General features: G+C 45.0%; 1 protein-coding gene across 1 annotated transcript; it reads left to right on the top strand.

Annotated features, from left to right (window-relative positions):
• The first annotated feature begins 1,993 nt into the window (after window positions 1–1,993).
• Window positions 1,994–8,945, top strand: cfap263 (cilia and flagella associated protein 263). Its single transcript, XM_088938528.1, has 9 exons — window positions 1,994–2,146; window positions 2,916–3,048; window positions 3,831–4,007; window positions 5,050–5,205; window positions 5,630–5,710; window positions 6,326–6,481; window positions 7,072–7,179; window positions 8,085–8,240; window positions 8,706–8,945. Exons 1-9 carry the CDS (start codon window positions 2,052–2,054, stop codon window positions 8,784–8,786), a joined length of 1,143 nt encoding a protein of 380 aa, XP_088794654.1. The 5' UTR covers window positions 1,994–2,051; the 3' UTR covers window positions 8,787–8,945.
• The last annotated feature ends 1,537 nt before the right edge of the window (window positions 8,946–10,482 follow it).

The raw sequence follows: 10,482 nt of genomic DNA, 5'->3' as shown, positions 1-10,482 counted from the left end.
TCGAATTGAGTATCAGTCTCCGACAATAATGAAGTTAAACTGGCCGTCAAGCCGCCCCCCCTTTATCGGTCACCGCATTGAGAGACGCTGGCAATATGTTCAGTAAAGACAGGCGTGTGCATGTCGTTGGTTGAGAATTTACCGGTTCTCTATTTTTTTTTTTAAATCTAAACCCAATTCGGAAGCACTTATACGAGGTCAGAGGACGCGTTTAGCTCCTGGAGTACGTCGATTTGTTTCAGGTGATCGCATTGCCCCTCTTTAATCCTGGGGCGTTACCAGACGAGCTTTTTAAACCGCCCGTGAGCTGGCCCGCCGTTGGCTCTCTTACTGCCGCCTTTTACGGCTTTGGAAAACAGGTTTCAATTATGATTAACATGGTCATACCTGCAAAAATAAAATAATATTAAACAATATAGTGTTACGCTGTTGTTTAAGCTGCTAGGTGCAATTAATAATATAAATGTAGCCTTCTTACCTAATAATATTCACCTTATTCATTTAATAAGGTCGTATGGCTTACAATTATACATTAATTTCGTTTTAAGGTGCATCTTTTTAAAAACCCTGACCAACAGGGTTTTAACATATTGTTAAATATTGTAAATATCCCGTTTTCTCGTGGCTGTACTGATTTATTTTTTAAAACTATATATTTTTTATGTACTGAGAGTAATTAAACCGCCACAAATACTATGGCTTCCAATGTCCATTTGTTGCATTTTTAATGTTTTAATTTTAATTTTAGAAGCAGAGCTGAACTTTGCCGTGTCCCTTTTAGCATGCGTAACCTTGCACGCAATAGTATAATCCTCTCTCTGACAAGAGCAGCGCTACCGGGCTGTCAGTGGGTACCTTACCGCCGCCTACTGGAAGGGAGGAATCCAGACCGCAGGTGCTGCAATTTAGGAGCCCTGAAAATTAAAAATAAATATATATATATACGCAGCGCCATTCCTGACATATCAGCTCGAGGCTCTAGAGTAAAGACGTTAGAAAAGCGCAGATGGACGGCATCAAAAGTCATTGTATAAAGGTACAATTTAAGACGGGGTTTAAAAGTGGTCGCCGACGCGCAAGATCTCGTTCTGCTGCGAGACGGTCATTCTGCTACGTGCTTGGACCCCCAGAAAGGAATCTTTCAGAATGGGAACTGAAAGAAAGAGCACAAAGGGTGTGTAAGAGCACGGAGGGAGAAGTTAGGTGTCATCGCAGTTGTAATCCATACAGCTGGTTTGTAGATAAGTCTTTTAAATGAACAACATCAACACCCTGTTTTAGAAACCTTTGCCAAGTGTAGCAAAATTAACTTCCTGCTGATAATTACCGAGTAGGCTGAAGACCGGCTTCGGCTTTGTAACTGGGGGATTTCTACAGACTTTAGAAACAAGGAAGTAGTCCTAGGTCTTTATTATTCATTGTCAAAATGCATAACAATAGGACAGAGGTTTGCACAATTTAAACGAAAGCAATGCCGGATCGAAGGAATATGTGGTGGGTTTCATTTCAGGTAACTGTTGACAGGAGACTGAAATATTTTAGGAATATTTTCCCCATCTTCTATAAGATTCCCCAAAAAACACTAATCTAGTGACATTACTACAGGATTGCTGGTGTTGCCTGAAGGCAAGGAGGGTAATATATTACATCGATTGAGTTCAAAAGGAATAAGACGTTGTTCTTTGTTATCTGGAAACTTGCTTGCTATTGCAAAGGTGTGGCATTATTTATAAGTGACGTGTATCGACCGATTTTATTGATGTATAGCGACAAATTATTTTTTTATGTCGCTATTATTTGTTTCAAGTTGCAATCTTCTGTACCCACACAGTGGGGCAGTAATGTATGATTCAGTGAAATTAACTCCTGGTCATGGAGGGCCGGAGTACAAGATACAGTGAATCGTGAAATAAGGAAACACTTGAAAAGACCGGCAGTGTTGACACTAAATTGTCTTGCAAGCCGCGGTGGCGTCATCGCCTGACGTCACGCACCGTGTGTGACGTCTACGCGGGTTGCCAACTTCAGCCTCGCTGTTTATCTTGGCAACCATGGCGGAGGCAGAGCGCGAGTCCCAGGCAGACGACAATCCGGAGTTTTCCGAGCTCGGAGCGCACGAATTGGTGTTTCTCGTAGAAGAACTCAGGTACTGTAAGTAGAGTGAACCGATCGGTGTGGAAAATGTGGACGAGGGGAAGTTCGGATAAGGCGTACACCCTGACGTAGACGGGATAGCTTGATCAACATCTTCTGAAGCTAGTCCGGAGCAAGCTTGACGGCTCAGAGGTTACTTTTGTTTTCAAGCGTTCAAAGCTCTTATATTGAAATACCACAATACAAAAACAAAATAACTGCAGCTCCTGCGGTTGGTCCGTCTATCCTACTATTCTGGTTAGGAGCACATAATCCCATGCACACTTATTTTTTTTAAATCACTTCTTTGAGATGTCGTGTTTTCTTTTGAACTGTATACTAGCTGAGCATTCTTATTCAACTTAAGGTAAGGTACGAACGATAAAGCAGGACAGGTGCTCGATTAATCTCTAGACTGCACCTCAGCTTCCGATGACTCGTGTAACCAGGAAAATGCGCACAGCTCGGGTACTGTGTTAACTAACACTAGGCAAATGGAAGTGAGCTGCGCCAAACGGCAAATGCACTAACGTGTTTAGACGGCTGAGGGCGTTATAACCGCACCGGTGTCGTATCCGGTAATTCTGACCTAAATCCCGTCCGACACATGTGTGACCGCAATACTCTGCACGTCTTGCAATGACGCCTACTTGGGCAGAAGCACGTAAAAGTGCGCTACAGGTAGGAAACCAGTAGCTTGAGGTCGTTGAGCTTGAGGGTTACCTCCTGACACCGGAGAACGCACGCCTGAGCAGCCCCTGCCCTGCCTCTTGTGTCGCCAGCCGCTCCAATGCTGTCCTCAAGGCCGAGACGGAGATGTTCCAGAGGTACATCAGCCGCCTGGACCCCAAGGACCTGGCCCCGGCGGCCGCGGCGGAGCCCACCCTGGGCGTGTCGCAGGCGGAGGTCACCCAGGTACGGTGGAGATGCCCGTGCCGGGGGCGCCCCGGCTGTCTCTGCCACAGTGGGGTTACTTGGGTCTGTCTCCGATTTTACAGCAGCACCTGTCAGTGAGCCGAGATGTGTCATTTTAGGGATGTCAGAGCCCGTTTTGGGGTCCCAGATCTCATACTCTAGACGTCTTGTTCGGTTTTCTTCTTTATTTTTTAATGACTTTAGTTTTCTGTTCTCACCTTAAGCATTTCCCGTGGATTGTGTTGTGGACCAGTGCTGTTGTTGCTGCAGGGAAGGGCTGCTTGCTGCACGTAGTGATTATCACACCTGCAAAGCTGTCTGAAAAACGTTAACTTTCTCTTTCCTTTATCCTTGAGGGATCATGTACTTGTGGTACATTCACACATTTCTTTTGTGGTATTTTTGGAGGCAGTTTTTAGTAGAATTGACAACATATATGGAATTAAGACGATAAAGAACAACGTAACCAGAAGCCATCAAAAAGAGCACTACTGAGAGAGCGCAGGGCACGCAAACCCCTAGCAAGTGCTGGAGAATTCAGGTTTCTTATTCAATTCCTGGCACATTTTGAGTCAGTGAAAACAAGCTGTCGGCATCAATGTGATGTTTTTCACAACGCACACGAGTGATTCAGCGAACGTTGCCCCCAAGCTTGGGGACAGTAATGAAGCGGTACATCTGTCTGTCGTGACATGCGTGAATGTGTAACGAGAAGAGGCCCGCCGTCGTCATAGCCAGCGCTTCCCACGGCCGGCCCTGACGCGGCTCGGTATCGTCCGCAGGGCCAGGGCCAGGCCCGGGGCCGGAGCAAGTCCAAGAGCCGCTCGTTCACGGCCGAGCGGCTGCAGCGACTGACGGTGGAGCAGAAGTGCGACGTGGCCCAGCGGGAGCTGGAGGAGATGAGAGAGGACCTGGGCAGACTGAAAGAGGCGTCGGAGCGAGTTCTCAACAACTACAGGGTAAGGAGCTGGGCGCAGTAAAAGCGGGAGGGAGATTTAACGCCGTTTTCAGATTCTGCTGTAAGAATCTGCATGGATGAGCGCATTTCAAACCACAATTAGAGTCCAGTGTACACAGTAGCGTGTAGACCTCCAATTTACTGCACAAAATAGATTCCATTTTTAGGTTTGTGCAGCACCATGTACTGCGATTCAGAAGGAGGCAACCAAACTTCTGGTGAGGTGAAGCGGCCCCATTACATTGTAAAGAAGCAGGCTTGTGAGTACATCTCTAAAGCCAATAGAAATACTGCTCTCGATTTCGAGACAGATTGCTGACAAATTCAATTTAATTGTTAAACTCTGCACATTGTAGACATTTTATGGAACATCGGATTTCCGTTTCTGCGGTAGGTAACGTGTCTGCTGCACAACCTGTACGTATTCACTGGTACATCCCATTACATTAGCCATCACAGTGACTAGTGAGCAGGAAGGGCAGCATCACGTCACAATTTGTGGGAATTCCGGTGTGGGTTTATGACAACATACAGTACTTTCACGAAGTTCACAAATTTGTGCTTAATTCAGAATTTCGACATTTTCTCCCTGTAATGTCAATGATTTTATTTTGTGACCGAGATGTAATAACCAGTGTGAGAAACTGGGACTGCGGTTCTCATGTTTAACTCCCCTGTGTGCCATCTGTCTCCTAGGCTGCACAGACCCTGGCTGGTTCTCACTTTGTGGTGTGCTGTGCAACATCAGTGCTTCCGGTTTACACACAGAAACAGCTGCCGTGTCCAGTTCTAGGTTATGATATCTGCAGTGCTTTGAGAATCTACTAGATGCTGAGTTAGCCACAAACATTTTATGGCATAGTAGTGTACAGGACTCCTCTCACAAATCTCTAAGAATGTAGAAGTCAGGGATCTCTGGACTGGAGAGCTTAGCGGTTTTTCATGGTTGAGCTCCAACATGCTTATCTCTTGCTGGAGGTGGAGCTGCATGCCATTGCTTGTGGCTTTTGCCATTTTTTCTTGTTACTGTGTTGACCTCCCAGGCCACTACAGAAGAGGCTGATATCCGGCTGGTGGAGATAAAGAAGGCCACGTATGAATTTGACCGCGATGTCGCCCGGGCCCTGCAGGAGAAGAGAGGTGTCATGATGGGGGCAGAGAAAGTAGTGCGGTATATCGAGGACAGAAACAGAGCAAAGGTGAGCAGGCACAGGACATGTGTGAGAACAGTGGGGTCCCAGCCAATGCCTTGATCTGCAGCTTAAAAGAGAAAAAAACAGGGTATTTGTACAAAATAGTGTATTTGTGTTATTGCTGCAGATCTTTGAGTGGCATGCCTTTAATTATTTAATTGTTCAGTTCATCTCTTAGGTTTTTACTCTACAAGTTTGCTAGCTTCCATTCCACAGAGTATTAGTATGTCCTCGAGGCTGCTGACATCACGTTGGTATATCCTCGAGGCTGGGGTCTGTATCGCTCATGGCAACAGGACATACATCATTAACCTTGAGACAATGGCAGCACCTAGGATTGGCAGTTCTCAGCCAAATGGGAGATGTGTGCAGGGCCAGACGGAAGTAGCCCTCTTCTTACTCCTGTTGTTGTCCTGACTGCCTCTTCCAGGACACACTGGCAGAGAAACTGCGACTGAAAAATGCAGCTCTGAAGGTGCAGAAGAAGAAACTACAAATGCAACTCAGACAGGTAGGAGCTCCAAGTGTTTAAAATCTTTTTGACATTCTTTATGGTCAAGCCGAAAAAGCAAAAACAACAAAACATGGCTGTCTTAACACAGTGTAAGAAGCTCCAAGAGCAATGCTAAGAATAGGCTAAGAACATCTCAGATCGTCTATGTACAGATGAATCATTTACACTCTAGTGAAACCATTGTATTTTAAGAAATACTTGTTACTGATATGGTAAATTGTCATATTGGTTATTGTCAGATTTTTACTATATTTTACCATGTTTTCTTAATGAACAGTATAGTACTCCATACTTTACTATGATTTATTACTATAACACACTTTATGCTGTTATGTTAATACACTTTTAAATTGTATTACCTTAGTAATTTTTAGTCTGTTACAGTATACCATGTGTCACTACAGTTTAATAGTTACCATAGTGATGTTTTTTATACATGTTCACCTAGGTTAACACTGTTCAACATGGATAACATTCATGTATATGCAGTAGAAACATTCCACATTTGTTTTTACACCCCATTGAGAGTTTGCACGTCAACAGGCCACGAGTGCACCGTGTTTTTGTGTGGACAGACGAAACATGTCCTGTTGTGTGTTCTGCCTGATACAGAAGGAGGAGATGGGCGAAGCTCTGCATGAGGTGGACTTCCAGCAGCTGAAGATCGAGAACAGCCAGTACCTGGAGAAGATAGACGAGAGGAACCAGGACCTCCTGCGGCTCAAGCTGCTGGCTGGGAGCACCCTGCAGGTCCTCAACTCTTTCAAGGTCAGCCCACGCCCTGCTGTCCGATGGGCTGTAGGACCAGAGGTCTTCCATTGCAACTTTCAAACTCAGGGGACGTGCACTTAAGACTGAGAAGAGGAGTCACTTTTTTACCCAAAGAGATGATGGGAGTATGAAAACAAGCTACCCAGCCATATTTTTGATGTTGATACCCTGATTTCTATCTAGTTATGGATGATTGAGATCCTTTGATAAATTAGCTGCTAAAAACAAAACAAAACAAGCTCGTTAGGCCAAATGGCCATCTCTCATTTGCAAAGATTCACAGATTTGTTGTATGTAATTCTAGACTCTGCAGTCAGGGTGACAGGACATTCTGTGTTCCAGGATATGGAATTTCCTGCGCAAGATTATAAGAGAATCAAGTTATTTACATCATTTAAAAACTCTGCTGTCATTTAGACTTACCTTTTCAAAGATGTTATGAATTCTTAAAGCCGTGTGCAGTGTTTTCCCATGGCTGAAAACGAGGTTTGTCTGCTTTTCCCTTTTTATATAAAGCCTGTCGATATTTTGCTATCGAAGATGTCCTTTCAAATAAAAGAAGTGATTGTTGCCCTGGTGTGTTTCAGAAAAAACTGCAGAGCACCACCCATGAGTCCAACCTGCTTGACAACGAGATTGCCTCCAGGAGAGACATGCTAGTGAAGATAGAGGCCGAAACGGTGCAGGCAGAGGAGGTGGGTGTAGAGAGAACTGAGCCAAAGGTTAATCTCGCATCACGACAGGCTCTCGCACATTTGCCATAGCAACACCTGCAGTTCCATTTACATGGTGTTGGTCTCAATCTATTGACACTGGACTGGGTGTCTGGTTGAGAGGAGGCATGCCTGACCCTGGAAAGCATTGAACAAGCAATGAGCTGAGGCCTGGAAAGCACATTAACGCTGCCTAAATTAGTGATTCATTGCACATCAACAGGAAGATATTATGGCTCTTCAGGTCCAGTCTTCTGGCCTCTGTCTTTGAGGCTGGAGTCACAATGTGACAAGATGCTTCTTTGTACATTGCTAACCTGTATGGGTCATGGGAATGACACTGTAAATGTTGTTTCAGATTTACTTTTCTAGTGGTTATGGTCTATGTGACAGGCAATGAATGTTTAATGTGCAAATAAAACTTTATGCTGAAGAAACAGAAGTTACAGAGCGAACAAATTCCCTTGTGGCAAGAGAATCGTCAAAGCAGTCACAATAAAGTAAATCACTGGTACCCACCCAAAGTGGAGCTACACATGGCAAATTCCATTCAGTGTCAATGCACAGCATTAATGTAGGAGCAGTGAATCTCTGTCAGCAGAGATATTCTGAAAGAGGACAGGCAGACTGTGACTCATCCAGAAGCAGGGTCAGAACGAGTGGGCAAGTAATAGACAACAGGCCACCCAGATGAGATAAAACATGTTGAATTTAATGAGAGATATAACTAGAACAGTGATACTCCCAGCTTTTCAATTCATGGGCATGCAGTTCTTTCCCACAGCTTGTGAGAGGAAGCAGGCTTCAGTCCAGTTCCCAGAACTGCTGTGCCAGAGTTGTAGTCTTACTTGTAGGCTCTGACCCTGTGCCCATGCGGGCTCTTGCAGGAGCGAGCCAAAGCCGAGGCCCTGAACAGGAGGCTGCGCAGCCAGCTGTCGGACTACCGCGTCCCCCAAGTCCTGGAGTACGTGCACGGCAAAGTCAGGCACTGCGAGCTGGAGCAGAGCGTGCGGGTGTGGGAGCGCAAGGTGGAGATCTCCGAGGTGAGCCAGGGCTCCTGAATACAGGGACAGTGCTGCCGGACAGCCAGGCAGGGAAAGATCGAGGGTCCTGGAGCAGAGACACGACTACACGATATTTAACAGCTGCACAAGTGAGATGCAGTATCACAGTACGCCCATGCATATTACTGCTGGGGTTTTAGATACTCGTTCTTGGCTCCTGAGAAAACATACTCATTCACTTAGAGAAACTATGAATGCAACCTGGTAAGAAAATGGTAAAACATGCAAAACCAAGTCATTTCCTCTATGTTTGTATGGATATATGGCAGATTTCTGTTTCTGTTGATTTCTGTGGAAATAGTTTTGGTGAACAAAAAACATTATGATTGCCCACAATGAAAAGGTAATGAAAGTATGCTTACTTTACAGCAGCACTCATTTCCTTTTTCAATTGTCAGAATCAAGTAGAAATTTCCAAGATGTTTTCTGTCCTTACATTATCAGATGGCTTTGAAAACGCATCTTAAAGCCTGGAACAAACTGAAAGCCTCCAGTGGGCAGCAGCAGGACTGGGTGCCTGCATAGAGGGGCCAGGGAGAGGAAAAGCAACTGGTGTGTCTTTACAGGAAACCCTTCAGCCTCGACTCCGAGAGCCACCACAGGAAACTGACGCAGCAGCCTCTGTGTACCGCCTCCCCCGACCTGCAGCGTTTCCAAATAAATTATATCAACTTTGGTTTATCATGAACGTCTCCAGTTGTGAACCCTTGTGTATTGGGAGCGTCTTGTTTTGCAAGTTGATCATGGAGGCACTGTTCACTGCCAGCTGCAATGGGGCAGCACAAAGGGAGCCTGGTGTTGCTTGAGAAGCTTGCTTTACAGTGGGGTAAACGATGTCACACATGCTAAACACACCACGTCTCCTGCTGGCTTTTTTACAGTATTGTTTGAGGCTGCAGTTTATGCCTACCCATTTTAGGTTTAGAAAAATCAAGCCCTCATTACCTCATCCTGAACATTTATGTGGAAACTGAAATATTTGTACTTTTCCAGCAGGCCGCTGACCAGTTTCCCTGCTAGCACTGAATTGCAACAGAAATTAAAATGCATAACTTCTCTCACCGCTTGCCTCAGCTCAGCGTGTAGAATATGCAGAGTTCACATGGGATTTTGCCACGTGCTCACACTCCCCATGGACACGCAGGTGAGGTTTGACTGCCTACTCAGAATTGCCCTCTCTGGTTGGGAGGTTCATGCCCAGTATGATCAGTGCTGCTTAGGTGGCTAAAGTAGAACCGAGTGTGTATGAGCATCGAAATGCCCTCCTCTCCATCACTTCCATTCTTCCACGGTGGGGGCAGTTCAGTCTTTGCAAACGGCCAGTGGAGACCATTGGCACCACAAGAGGCAGGGCAACTGAAGCCAAGCTGTGGTAGTGGGGATATAGACAGTAGGATGCAACATTAAAAAGAGATGTAGGCCAATAGCAGAAAAGAGGCCATGTCTCAAGTGGGAAAATGGAGTGAGATTTCCAGCAATTTCAAATTCAAAAATGGACATCATGTCCTGAAATCCCCCTTAGACTTATAGATGAACTTAAATAAAAAAAACTAATATACATTTTTTTTATTCTTACACGAAATACTGCTATTTACACTTTTCAGTTTAGAAAACTGCTATCACTGTACTTGACAGTTTTCACTTGATCCTTTGCCTGCTAGACACAGCAGACTGGCCTTAAACACATAAAGGGACAATGCAGAGACACTGATTAACCCAGTCAGTGCGAGTCTTTGAAAGGAGGGAATAAACCTGTGCACCAAGAAAAAACCCACACACATCCAATGAGGGCATGCAGACTCCACACAGAATGTGCTGTGCAACACCTTCAGCAAAATACCTTAATGATCTTCATGTTGCCTTCTGTAAACACGAGAATCTTTGCTAGCCTGCACCACTAGTGGCAGTTTTTTTTTTTACATAGTCAGCGTTTTCCTGTCTTTGTCAAATTGTATCCTGTGTCGGAGCACGACACAGTGCATGGGGAAACGGATACAGAGGTGCTTTCAAGAACAAGGCAGAGGGGTCTGCAGCTGCCCTGAGTACACCACAAAGCAACAAGGTCACCATTCCCAAGAAGCACCAAAAATAAAATCTTTGGATGAATGCTTATAAAATGTCATGGATGTCAAAAATATTTGTCAGTAAAATTTCTATATGCATAACAAAACACAAATATCTGAAAACAAAACAATCTGTTCACCTTATGCTGAATTAGGAA

This window comes from Atractosteus spatula, chromosome 21, assembly GCF_055471065.1.
Source record: "Atractosteus spatula isolate fAtrSpa1 chromosome 21, fAtrSpa1.hap1, whole genome shotgun sequence".
Classification (NCBI taxonomy): Eukaryota; Metazoa; Chordata; class Actinopteri; order Semionotiformes; family Lepisosteidae; genus Atractosteus; species Atractosteus spatula.
Note: the sequence above shows the minus strand (reverse complement) of the source record. Positions and strands in the feature narration are given on the sequence as shown.

Bases quoted from the DNA above. Each gene is read 5' to 3' on its own strand.
- cfap263 (XM_088938528.1), top strand. From the start codon at position 2,052: ATGGCGGAGGCAGAGCGCGAGTCCCAGGCAGACGACAATCCGGAGTTT. The intron at 5,711-6,325 runs GTAGGAGCTCCA...TGCCTGATACAG, and splicing joins TACAAATGCAACTCAGACAG to AAGGAGGAGATGGGCGAAGC. The intron at 8,241-8,705 runs GTGAGCCAGGGC...TTACATTATCAG, and splicing joins GCAAGGTGGAGATCTCCGAG to ATGGCTTTGAAAACGCATCT.